The 13,711-nt window shown below is 44.8% G+C and overlaps 1 protein-coding gene across 1 annotated transcript in view; it reads left to right on the top strand.

Moving 5' to 3' along the window:
* The window catches only part of LOC138567022 (cofilin-1-like), an 84,249-nt gene extending 73,345 nt beyond the window's left edge, over positions 1-10,904 (top strand). Inside the window, exons 3-4 of the mRNA XM_069644832.1 lie at positions 9,589-9,665; positions 10,172-10,904. Coding sequence (XP_069500933.1) covers positions 9,589-9,665; positions 10,172-10,284 — 190 coding nt within the window. The 3' untranslated portion in view covers positions 10,285-10,904. The remainder of the gene's footprint in view (positions 1-9,588; positions 9,666-10,171) is intronic.
* Positions 10,905-13,711: the final 2,807 nt, after the last annotated feature.

Raw genomic sequence — 13,711 nt, 5'->3', positions numbered from 1 at the left:
GTATCCGCCACCAGTCCTTTGTTCTGTAGGTGCCGCCATTTTCTGTCCTTCCTCTCAGGCTCTCGCTCGTCTTGCCTCTTCCGGGTCTCCCAACTTGCTGGTACTTTCACAAACCCTGTTCTGATGTGCTCCACGTATTCCCACAATTCCTTATCTGCTTTTGGTGCTATTCTGTTCCTTTAGCGTGTGCATCCGGATAGTAAGGGATCTGCAGGAGAAAGGGGACGTCCTCCTATCACCATGGCTGACCAGCCATGCCCCCCACCCACCTGTGCTTCACAACTTTGATGTGGTCTATCTAGAACCTCCTCCTTTCTTGTTGGGGAAATTAGGAAAAAACTCTGGTTTGAAGCCCCCATTTCTCATTGGATAACCACCTGCCTTTCTGAAGCTTACAGTTCAGGGACTACGAGCCCCCACAGGCATTCATGCACACATGGTATGAGGGAAAAGCTACTGCAGAAGCTTTTAAATTAACTTCCATGTGAAACCATAGCCGAGGCTGCCACTTGGGCTCCCCCCCTCAAATTTGTAAACACTCTTCAATTTGTTGGAACCGCTTTAGTGGGCTTTCTGTACAGTTTACAAATTGAATCTCCTGCAAGTATGGATGAAGGGGGACGGGACGTGGGAGTAAAAATTACTCTCTGTAGTGACTAACATACTCCTATTTTCCTCATACACCCACCTCCCCCCCCCCTGCCCCCCCAACCCCATCCCCCCATAGTGCTAAAGTCTACTGATCTTGATCGAAGGCAGTGCTAAAGCCACACATGCTTGCTACTATCCGAGTGCTCCCGTCTCAAAGGACGATATCTCGTAAGTATGGGGGAAACTCACTATGATATCTTACCTATGGAGGAGTTAGTTCTATGCTGTGAAAAGCATCCTTTGCCCTTTGGATACTAACATGCATGCCCACTCAGAAGGGGCTTTATGAACATGGGGTTGGGGCAAGGCCTTAAGATTGGGTTGTAATTAAAGGAGGCAACATGGACCTCACCTTCTGCTTTCTTGTGAACATTACAGGATTAGCAAAACTGCAGAGCCTCTTTGCATGAAGTTGGTCCTACCACCCTAGGGAGTTGATGCTTGGTTCCTCCATCTGGAGGAAAGGGGTGGGGGGATGTAGAAGAAATGTGCTCATAGGAATTGCTGTAATTCTAGTCTAGAGTTCCCGTTCCTCTATAAACCCACTTTCCCGCTAAAAAGATCAATAGGGAAATGAAGGGGGGGGGGGGGGGAGAAGAGTTCATGTGCACCATGGCCATGCCGCACTGTCGTTGCTCCCAAATTTCAATTTGGAGGTAGTTTTACCCCGTGGAATAGGCATTCATTTATCTTAATACTTGAGCTGGACTAAATTGTCATTTTATGAGGGGGGGGGGGGGGGGTCTCCCCAATCACATCTGTGTGAACTCTACTTTCACCACTATGTGGTGGTCGGAGTGCCATGTAGCAGTCTCTCAACTGTGTTATGATCTAATGGACAATCCCACGCACTCCCATGGAATGCTAGTCACCTAAGCAGCGCAGTTTAACTTAAAGATGCATTTTCATGCTTTGCGTACTCCTACATCCTATCCCCATTACTTCATATTTTGTATGTCCCATGGGACCGGCACCAGGAGTCGCGTCCAATAACTACTTTTAGCACTCATGAAGGGTTATTCAGGTACAAAAGACTCAGTTTTGGAATATCCTCAGCAGCTGACATTTTTCAGGAGGCCATCAGAAAAGTAATAGCTCCAGTGCCCAATGCGTTCAATTATAGCGACGACATTCTGGTGTATGGCAATGATCAAAGTCAACATGACAAGGCTCTGAGACAAGTGTGTGCACTGCTGCAAGATAGCGGTTTGACATTGAATGCACAGAAATGTGAAATAAACAAGCAAAGCCTAAAATTCTTTGGACATATATTCTCAGAGGGAGGCATGAAAGCAGATCCAGAAAAAGTGGGAATAATAATGAAAATACAGGCTCCAAGAGATGTGACTGAGCTGAGGTCCTTTCTTGGAATGGCTGGATATTGTGCAAGATACATGCCGGAGTATGCTACGCTGACGGAACCTTTGAGGAGTTTATCAAGGAAGGATGTGGAATAGGTTTGGACGGGAAAGTGTGAAGAGAGCTTCAGGAAGATAAAAGATGAATTGGCGAGTGACAGACGGCTATCATATTTCAATCCGGAATGGGACACTGAAGTAATTGCTGATGCTAGTCCAGTGGGGTTGGGAGCAATCCTTGCACAGACAGATCCCGATGAGAAAGTGGAAAACAAGAGAATGAGAATCATTGCCTATGCAAGCAGAGCCTTAAATGATATTGAGCGGGCGTACTCGCAGGCAGAAAAGGAGAGCCTTGCCGCTGTCTGGGCTTGTGAGAAATGTAATCACTATAATAGGAAAATCGTTTGTGTTGGTGACAGATCATCAAGCTTTAATCTCAATATTCGGAAATCCTCGAATAAAAATGCCCCCAAGAATTGAACGTTGGGGCATGAGGCTACAAGAATAGAACTATAAGATTGTCCACCGACTAGGGAAGGATGCAAATCCAGCCGATTATTTATCAAGGCACCCAGTGGATGGGACGGATGTAATGATGCAAAGTGAAGCGGAAGATTATATTTCATACCTATCATTGAATGCGTTGCCGGTGGCGATAACAAAAGAGATGTTCATAACCAGATGCCTAGATGATCCAATGATTAAGGCAGCAGTGAAACTCACAAAAACTGGAAAATGGCAATGTACTGCTCAAATAAGAGGTCTGGAGGAAGGCGATATGAAAGACTTAAAAAAGTTGGAGAAGATAAGCAGTGAGTTATCCGCAACCAGTGATGGTATGCTTCTCAGAGGTAGTAGACTAGTAGCCCCCAAGAGCCTGAGGAAAACTTTAGTGATTGCTCACGAAGGACATAGGGGCATAGTGAACACCAAGAAAATTTTAAGGAACCAGGTGTGGTTTCCTTGCATGGATTTGATTGTGGAGGATGTAATACGGAATTGTTTTGCCTGTCAAGTGACATCTCCTTTGAATCAGTCAGAACCTCTGAATATAGTACCATTACCTCTAGGGCCTTGGATACGAGTGGCATTAGATTTTTTTGGTCCACTAGAAGGTGGATATCTACTAGTGGCAATTGATGAATATTCGAGATTTCCGCTAGTGAGACCAGTTCAATCCACGGCATTCCATCATGTAGTGGTCATACTTGATCAGTTGTTCAGTGAGTGGGGAATTCCACAAGTCATCAAGTAGTTAACGGAGCACCATTTCAAGGACCTGATTTTGGCAAGTTTGCCGCTCATATGGGATTCCGTCATCAAAAGATTACCCCATTATGGCCCCAAGCAAACGGGATGGTGGAAAGGTTTATGGGTAATCTAAAGAGCCAGACAAAGAGCGGTTGTGGATAATGTACCATTTCCTCAAGTGGTCTCTCAAATGCTCAGGAGCTACAGAAACCCTCCCCATGAGATGACGGGGCACACTCCTGCGGAGTTGATGATCCGGTACAAGCCGCGGTTTCGACTTCCTAGACTAGAGGATTACACAGCTGAGGAAGATGAGGAGATCAGAAAAAGAGATTTAATGAAGCGTCTGAAAACTAAGGAGTGGGTTGACATGAAGATGAAAGCTGCTGAAATAAAACTACAGGAGGGAGACATTGTGGTTGTAAAGCAGAGGCAGCGAAAGAAGATAGACTCCAAGTACAGACCGACAAAGTTGAAAGTCACTGCTGTAAAGGGATCGTTGGTCACAGCGGTTGGAACTGGTGGTGAAATCACTAGAAACATATCCTTTTTCAAAAAGATTTTTCCTCAGGGGCATGAGAGGGAGGAGACTGGGAAATGTACAGAACTGATTGATGACACAGATATTGATTTAACGTGGTTATGTGAATGAGGATAAACCTGTGGAAGGAGGAAAAGAACGGGGTTTGAGGGAAGTGTGCACAGAAGGGAATGTTGATGTTAGTGGTGGAGAAGGTCAAGGCATGCCTGTGGAAGGAGGCAATTGTGTTTTTGGTGGGGACATAGAAAACAGGGACGTTAGAGATGATTTTCAAGATAATCATATGAGGAGTAGATTTCAAAGAGTCATTCGCAAACCAGAGACTCATTGAACAAATGTAATGCTTGATGAACTAAAGGGGCAGCCATATAAGTAAGGGGGGGGGGGTGTTGTGTGTTACATGTTAGTAGATCGAATTAGGAACAATAGAATGCTAATGTTGGGCTCTAGAATGTTGGGGGGGGTTGGTTGGCCAGTCTGGTTATCAAATAAAGTATAGATAAGACGTTCAATCTCTTGGCTAATCATTCATTTGGATAATAATAAACAATACACAACAGGCCCCTGTGTACATGTGAGCCATGGTGTTGGGCACTCTGCTTACCGGCAACGCCTGACAGTCCCTTTACATTTTTCCAGCTTATTTTTTGTTCTAGGTCTTTGCCTGCTCTGTTTTTCGGGGATTAAAACTGTATTTGCAGTCTGCCGGTCATTCAAGTCTTTTTCCTCTGCCGAGCTAAAACTAAGTGTGCCAGTGCCATGAGAATTGCTGGGAAGCATGTGCGGCCTGTGACTCCTCATCATTCCCTGGAAAAGCCACTACTGTGTTGGAATGCTGGTAAAATATTGCTCCTGAATTCATTGGATGCTCCACACAAGGGGATAAGTGGAGGGGGGGGTTGTGGTTAGGGGGCCCCCTCATTTGGTGTGGCTCCACAGTAACGCTAGTGGCTCAACAGTTTCGAAGTATGGCTCTAATATTTGTCAGGGAATGGGTTGGACAAAACACCTGTAGCGATTAAGCAAGCCATGTCTCGGACATGACCATGCAAAGTAGGCCTTTCTCCAGGTTTCCCAACACTCCAGGGAGGAGTGTTCAAATTAGTTTTTAACCTAGTCCTTGCCCCTTCAGGAAAAATCATAGTCTACAATAAGGCCACCAGAACTAAACTATGTTGGGTTACAAAGTTTCAAGCAATGACCAACAGTCAGTCACCAATGTCTCCTTGGAAAGGGTCTTCCAGTGGTTAGTCTGAACCCTTCGGTCTTCATGGTACCACAAAACCTTTTCCTTGTTCCTCTTCAGCTTTCAGCCTTGTTGCTTGCTGTTGGTCTGTCCCAAACCGCTTTATCAGCATGGACATTTCTCTCCCCACCTTTCCAACCAAGATGTATCATTTCAGTTATGATAATGGTGCCCTACTGCCAGAAGTATCTCCTTCTGCAAGTCGTCCTTCACCCTACCTTTCACCTAATGGCTCAGTGATCCCTAACTAGATCTGCTACTTCATTCCGCATCATACCCTCTTGTGGGTAGTTTATCTGGTGTACCATTAACATGTAGTTGCTTCCCTCATCTTCCCTCTACCACCTCTGGAGAATTGGCAACTGTTTCCTCCCTTAGGATTGGATAGGGATGCATTGGGTTGGCTTTCTCGAGCAAATGTTCATACCCCTGTAAATGAGTCTCTGGAAAATGTAGGCGTTGCTTCTCAACTGTTTGTGCTGCATCTTTATTTGGCTAGTTGCTGTCACCATCTTTGAATGCTTCATGCAGGTGGTCTGCAGCTGCACTGCCTCTGTCAGGATTGCAGTTGTTACAAACGTCAGTGAGTTATTGAACTTCTCGTGGTGTATGGACTTCGTGCTTGGCAAATGCTATGGTGAGTTGATGGTACCTGACTAGCAAGATGCAGTAACATTTTACGGTGGGGAACTAGCAATACTCTTCTCTAGAACTTTGGAAACCTCTTGATGTTTCTGGGTTACTATGAGGAAGGTATCGGAAAGGTGTTGGCAGTGTGCCTACACCGTCCTGCCTTCCATGCTCTGGGAGGCATGTTAGCAGCTGGGCCTACCGAACCTCAAGTGGCTCATCCCAGTTTCACCTGCCTCAAACTAGAGGGGTCGTTCAACTCGCCATATGTCTGAGATAATTGAGGGCCCATGGTAGGTAACCACTATTTAGTATGCAGATAAGGCGTGCCATGCCACACTTGCCTCTAGTGTTACATGATGGTATTACCCTTGGTCAGGTGATGTGGAAGGAATGCCATGCACCTCAAATACCATAAAACATGGGTTCTCGGTTTCCTCAGTCTCCTATGCTGAGGGCAGTGTTTTAGCAGCAATGTCGTGGGGAGTGGTTATATTCTGTCATTTCCTCCTGCAAATGACTGGTTTATTTCATTGTTGGGGATTGGTTATAATTTATTTAGTGCCAGTGTAATTCCCCACTGTGCCTAATTTCACATACATTTCTCATTTTTAACCCTTAACAATCGTAGTATACACCCTAGCTTGAGGTGTGTTCTATGCATTAAGGATATTTTGAATACATCGGAGTATTAACCTGTTGGAGGGGATTTTTTTTAGTTCTGGGTCCCCAGACCATTCTAGAACGGTATAACGTTGTTTTGTCACTCATTTTTACGACTGCCTTTTAAACGGGTACAAAATTACGAAAAAGGTAATCAAATTTTTTGGGGGGTGGGAAAGGGCAGATAAGGGGGTGGGAGGGAGGGTTGGCAATAGTTTAATAGTTGGGAGCTAGGCTATGGGGGAAACCCCCCAAAAAAATTCAATTACCTTTTTTGTAATTTTATACTCGTTTAAAAGGCAGTCGTAATAATGACGATGGAAGAACATAGAACCTCTAGAACGTACGACAGTGATAAGTAGGTAGATTGCATCAGGCTGCCCTATTTTGAATCTACTAGACTGCCTGGAGGTGTTGCAAAGATGTGACTGGTCAACACATTTTGAACATTGGAGAAGTTAATTTGCCTCGAGTTTTCATCCGAGGCAAGTAGAACAGAGGTTACTTTACCAGGGATCTAGATTTCTCAGGAGTTGACCTCTCACCTTGGAGACTGCAAATCTATATGTAAGGTGTTTGAGATGCAACCTATAGGAGACCTGGGCATAGGAATACAACACCTTACTGCACACATATGCAAACTATGAATAACCCCGGGGGATGATGGACGGACCCTATGCAGGCCTAGAGTGGGTCAGCCGAGATGACTGACTGCTGCCCATAATACCAATCCTCAGTACATATGGACAGTATTGCATCCTTGTGCTCGTAGCAGAGGCGCTCTCTGCTAGTACATGAAAGGACTATACTTACTAGGACACATTTGCTGCCATGTTTCAGTAGATCCTGCCGTGGTTCCTGAACCAGTACATTCACATTTGATAAATAATTTTATCAAATCTAACGTGGGGCCACTTGAAGAGCATTCATCTTGGGTAAATGATCAATTACAGGATTACCTGAAAAGATGCACATTCACATGTGATAAATAAGCCAATATTTCATTTGGATGACCTTGGGATGTCTGGGTTCACATTGGTAAATGCGTAGTCTGACATATATGTTGGTCATCCGAGAACGTGCGTATTCACATTTGATAAATAATCCCTTGCCCTTGATCGACCAGCATCCCACTCACTACAGGTAGCTGCAGACTACAACGGGGACATACAACTCTTAGCTCAACCATACACCAATCGCCCAGTCGGGGGGGGGGGGGGGGGTCACCTGGAAAGACACCACGCTCAGTGAGGCCCCATGGAATAGCTCCCAGCGGGAATTCTCAACTTCCCCACAAAGCTGGCAAAGTGCACAACTCAGCTGGTTAACTCAGTTCCGACCCCAATTGCAGAAATATCAGAGGTCGGAGTGAATCTGAACATAAAAAGGGTGATCCCAAACTCCCCTCAGAGGGGCTACTGCTTGTGTACTGCCTCTCGACGTCCATTGGAGAGGGGAGGATAAGATTTCCTTCCGTCCAGTCTTACAAGGTACACTTAGCAGTATGCTGGCTCACACAGGGCACTAATTCCCTTTCTCTTTCCTACCTGGCGGCCGTTACTTAATGCGAGAAACGGCTAACGCTCTTTTCTCAGAAGCAGAAGTGGGCAGGGTGGAGCACCCACCCTGAGTTCCTTCAGCTCAACCACCTCCACCACACACACTACCCCGGGTGGGGAAGAGGGCTTTAGGCCTAGGCGGGCAGATTGGCTGCGGGTGGGGGCCGTCCCGACACTACAGAGGGCCTGGATGCCCTCCGTGAAGAATGGAGCTCCTGTCACACCCAGTGATCTTTCCTTAGACTAGTCCCACAGGCTTATTCACCAGGGACCTCTCCACTTGTCCCCGCCAGCAGGGGGCCTCACTGGTCCTGAGGTGAATTCACCAGACTGCCCCACTTCCACTCCCCCCCTCTTTTCTGGTGGACCCTACCAATATTGCTCACACAGCATGCCAAAAAAACGCAGCAAGGTGAACTGTCAACAAAAAGACAAACATACGCACCAAACAATGACATATAGTCTGTTCACACACAAACCCACAGGCAATGCAGATATATAATGGTTCCATAGAAACTGGAGCGCTTCAGGCTAGAACATTGCTGTGGGTAACCGGCTAAGGGAGTTGTCTAAACCCCTGTCCCAACCTGCCAAACTCACCCAGCCTACCTTCAACTATAGCATAGGAGGGAAGAACCTAATTCATGCCAAGAGTATTCAGGAGGGCCCTTTCAGGTTCTTTTGGTTTGGTCATCAAAATTATGATCTTAAGAAACCAGAAACGCTGATAATTAAATCCCGATGCTACCACCCTGAGGCAAGAACTTCTCCAGGGGTCACGAAGGTTGCATGGGCTAAGTTGGGTTTGCAGATGTCCCCAAATCTCTTGGCAGATGGCAAGAGGGAAAACCATTAAATTGAGATTGTCCTCTTCAGTCCTTGGCAAACCAACACCCTCTGCAGGGAAGATATTGCAGGGCATCTAATCTGATCTCATTTAATGCACATTCTCATTTAGTACCCATTTTGTCTAAGCCCTGTTACCCCGCGAAATGCATTCCACCCCAACAGATGGATTTATTTTTGTCTCTACTTCCAAACGTTGTGAAATGTAGTTTGCGACATCGATCCGAGCATTACTCAAATGCTGAAATTTAAACCCTGCCTGCAATGCATATGGCAACTGCTCCAGAGTTGTCAACCAGGACTAGAGGGTTGGATCCATGTCATGTTTTCAGTATACTCCATAGTCATGAGAAACTTGCATACCTAAATGCATTTATTTTTCTCAATGAATATTGAGGGATATCCTGAAAACCCATCAAGATTCTGGCCGTCGAGGCCTGGAGTTGGGACAACCCTGGACGGGAGCCCGGCACTGTGGCAATGGGCAGACAGACCAGATGGAGCCAAGGCAGATGCAATCTACAAGTGCAGCATAATGGGAGGACTGCCGAATTGCTACTTTTATCTGGCCACCTTTAAGCAATGACTTTGAAAGGGAGTCAAAGTCCATACTTGAGGTGTACTGGCCCCTTTATAAAAGGGCTACTAGTTATACTACTCGAATTGTGGCCCTTGCATCATGCTGTAGTTACACCACCGCCTTAAAGAGCTTTAAAAATATATTTAAATGTTGGATTTTTAATGTGTGCCAAATTTGGTTTCCGTAGTTTTAGGAAGTACGCCTCATACTTGGGACATTAGTTTACCAATGGCCTTACTGTAAATTTTTTTCTTTTTCAGGGCTCCAGACTGTGCGCCATTGAAAAGTAAAATGATCTATGCTAGCTCCAAGGATGCTATTAAGAAGAAGCTTACAGGTATAGTTTGCAAGTCATATTGCTGAGTTTGCTTCTGGTGGGGGCGAACAATAATAAAGCGATTTCCTGAATGGGTGGCTACTATTTGTATATGAAGGTGAGCTTTTGCCAGCTCTAACGGGCAGCACATCCCATGTCGTGGGTAGTCCTCACCTCTGTGGGCTAGTACCGTGTTCTGGTGGGACCTGCATTAACCTGTATCCTATGATGGCAGGAAGTGTTCTTTTTAGGTGGCTTAGCACGATTGAGTTTGACCGTCTAGAAAAACTGCCTGGTTCATGTGTGGTTTGTGTTGAGCCAATGAAACTGCATACATGATGTAGTGTATTACAGTGGTAGGTTTCTTTTTTTCCTCTCCCTATATTGGGGAGGCTAGCTGGGATGCCACTGTTCTGTAATTTAATGCTCGTGAGTTTGACTTTAGACAGCCAGAAGCTGATGGTCAGATTAGTTTGTGTTTTGAGATTGCATTAGGTATTGAATTTCTGATGCGTTTTATTTTTTAGGAATCAAGCATGAGTTTCAGGCGAACCACTATGAAGACGTTAAAGATCGCTGCAACCTGGCGTTCAAGTTAGGAGGGTCGACCGTCATAACCCTGGAAGGAAAGCCCGTATGAACTATACTGTTGACGCCAGCAGCTGAGGAAGCTTCCACCTTTACGTCTTGTGCTAAATTGTTTTATTTCTGGCAGGCAGTTGGAAAGCACGAAGAGGGTTCAGCTCCTAATTTGCCACCCCCCCCCCCTCTCCCCAACACGTATCTGGGTCCATTTTAGTCACACTGCAGCTCTTCAATCGCAAAGGGCTAGCTGTCCAAACCGTTTGCCAAATTGATTTAACTATTGGTGTAATTGTATGCTTTACATAGTCTTGGTTTTGGAGTATGAGCAGTCCTAGTGGCTCATCCGAGTATTCATCTGGTTCTGCGCATTCCAATGGTTTAAGAACGTGTTCTCGTGTGAATTATGTGAAAGGATACAGTTTGTTTGTGGAGCATTTTGGGCCCCTGTTGCGTTTCTACTCGTTCTACACTCACCCTGCTCGGAACGGCGAACCAAGCCTCCATTTCCATTCCTTCTGCAACCAGCTCAGCTGTCTCCTTCCCCCCACTTGTGTCCCCATCTCCACTGGATGTTTTCAGACTCCTCTTTGGAGTGGGGGTATACTTCCCTTAACCTGTTGTAGTAGTCAATGGAAAATGACAGCTTAATAAAATAATTGTATTTTTGTTCATGAATGTTATTACAAAAATGTGTTATTCTTGTGTGCGAGCGTTGCTGTGGAGTGCTGTAATGTTTAACAACTTGTTGCCATTTTTGCGCTATGGCTTTGTGGTTATTCTTCAGGAGGCTAGGAGTATAGGCAGTGCTCTAGATAACATTTTGAGATGGGAGTATTTTACTCACTATTAAACTTCGGGAATAAATGTGATTTCCAGGGAGTTAAAAATGACTGCTCATTTGCAAGAGTAAAATGTAGTGACATCCAGCCGACGTGTGCAAAAAAACTGTCTGGAAATCATGAAGATGCGGCAGCTTTCTGCATTGTGACATCGTGCACCTTTAATTATTTCTCGAAGGTCTATTACAACCTAATGGTATGCCAATTTTATGATACAACAGTGCAGAGAGGCAAGGACTCCATGTTAAATTCTATATCTAAGCTCATGGTCCAATGGTATTTATATAGTGTTTTTGGCAAAGTGGTGTACATAGAACATATTGATCGGATTGGTGATGTGCTCGCTCGAAAGGCCGAGTTGGCCTTTCCGCGGATGTGAACCTGTAGATAACGCACAGATCTCAGCAACAAATGCTTAACCAGTTGAGCTGTTATTGGCAAACGTCCTTCGGAGATAAGTACACTGATTATTGACTGAGGTATAATAATCACAGTGCCAAGATTTTGGACAAACATGTAAGAAGAGCTACATAAAAAAAAAATACCTACCTGGGTAGTTTGCTAACTTTTGTTTGTTTTTAAACGAACTTGCACTTCCTGGACAGTCGGGTTTTGGATGTTTTAATTGTAGTCTTGAATTGAGGTTAGAACACCTGTGATTGGTGTAATGATTGCTCACCCTTGAGCAAAGACGCTGCTGCCACTGACCATTTATAGTAATGTACCCCATTGACTACAAGGTTAAATGGATATGGAGTAGACCATGCATGAGCATAATTTTACACATAGTTTAAATTGTAGTGTAATCAAATTCAGTGTAAAGAAATGAGCTTTCTCTGCATGATTGTGCGCACAGGAACTCATACAATTGTGCAATACTAGTTTGCTTTCACTGGTGGGGGAAAAAGCATTCATTTCTTAAAGGATTAATTCTCAATTGTAACTTAGTTTTCCTTCTTAATTATACAATCCTAAAATGTTAGGAAAATAAAACCTCTGTTTGCTCCTTGAGCATCAACAAAGCAGAAACTGAATGGAAAGGAACTGTTTCCTATCAGTGTGCAGTTTCTTTTTTTGAAAGGCTTCAGAGAAATCCCTCCTGGAATACAAATATGTATATGTAAATCAAAAGCAGCGTTTTTGGTACGGTCAAGTAACCGGATCTTTGCACTGCCCTACTCTAAACTTTTGTGTAAATGTACACCGGAAAGAAAGCTGGATTTGCAAGATTTTCATGCGTAAAAAGGCCTGGTATACATCTTCTCTGGAGAGACCGGAGTATAGGTCCCTGGATAATGGCATCAGGAGTGTTGGGCCTATTGTGATTGGCCCTCCGACATTAGCAGACAAATTAGATGCCACTATCTTCTGTACTGTGACAGGTGGGCAGGGACTGACAATGATTCCCTCATCTGCACATGCAGTTAGCCTGCTGCAGGTAATCTCCACCCCCCCCGCCCCCCGCCCCCACTGTCAAGCTCCTGGCAAAAATACCAATCCTTATCAGAATGGAACAATCCTCGCTCTTATTAAATGAATAGCTCTTAAACGAGCTATTTGGCAGCTGTAGCATATCATTTGCTGTCTAGTTCAATGGGGTCAGTATATTACTTTGTCTTGAAACCCTGTGACTGCTGGCCAGTGAGACCCCTGCCCCCTCCCACCGCCCCCACACTGGCGCCGGCTAAATGTAGTCACAAGTCCTACAAAAGAGAATAGTGTGTTTCACAACCCCCACAAATGGTTCCTAGGGAGTCCAACTTATTGAATGTAAAGTCTTGTAATTGTCAGCATGAGGGTTACATGTGAAAGTAAAACTAGTGACTGTATCCAAATCTCGCTACTCCCACAGTTGTGTGCAGCGGCAGAGAGCCTGTTGTGCCAATTTTCTGTGCCTGTCCAGGCCAAGGATGGCTTGGGCAGCTGTTAAGGATGTCTGAACTCTGTCTAGGAGGGGCAGAGGTTCAGAAGGCCAACCTAGTTTCTTGGAACAGGGTAAGCTCTGGACAAGCCAGACCAATCAGGGTAGCTATGGCAGGCGGTCAAGACTGGAGGAGTGAGGGTGACTGAAGGACCTCAATGAGCACACAAAGCAAGGACACTTACAAATTACTCCGACAGGTGGTCTATTAAAAATAGACACATTTATTACAAAGCCTTTGTAACAGACTATAGCAAATAATCACAGTAACACTAAGTAAACCAATGCATCACACTCAATACAATATATACACTACCAGGAGGGTCAAAAGGGATGACTGCACGAAATATGTTGACAACCTAGAGGGGACGAAAATGGGCAGTGCAGTTAATCCTTAGACCCAGTTCCACATTAGGCCGGTTTATCCTCGGGCCATCTGCTTTCTAACACAAGGGACCTAAATTGCGTTATATAAGCAACCAAATCTCTAACCTTATTTTAATTCTAAAAGTTCACCATCCACTTCCAGAGATAACTGCCTTCTATCAAACATTTTTCTGAAAATCTCTAAAGAAAAATTGGTGTAATTTCCTAGAACCGCACACTTTTGATTCACCAACAACCCAGCCCAAGCAGATGCTTCCCCAGAAAGATAAGACAACATGAAAGTTACCTTGGAAGCATCTGTGGGAAAGATCTCTGGTCTACTCATAAAATGTAAC

This window comes from Ambystoma mexicanum, chromosome 2p (assembly GCF_040938575.1).
Source record: "Ambystoma mexicanum isolate Mex_15411 chromosome 2p, UKY_AmexF1_1, whole genome shotgun sequence".
NCBI classification, from domain to species: domain Eukaryota; kingdom Metazoa; phylum Chordata; class Amphibia; order Caudata; family Ambystomatidae; genus Ambystoma; species Ambystoma mexicanum.
Note: the sequence above shows the minus strand (reverse complement) of the source record. Positions and strands in the feature narration are given on the sequence as shown.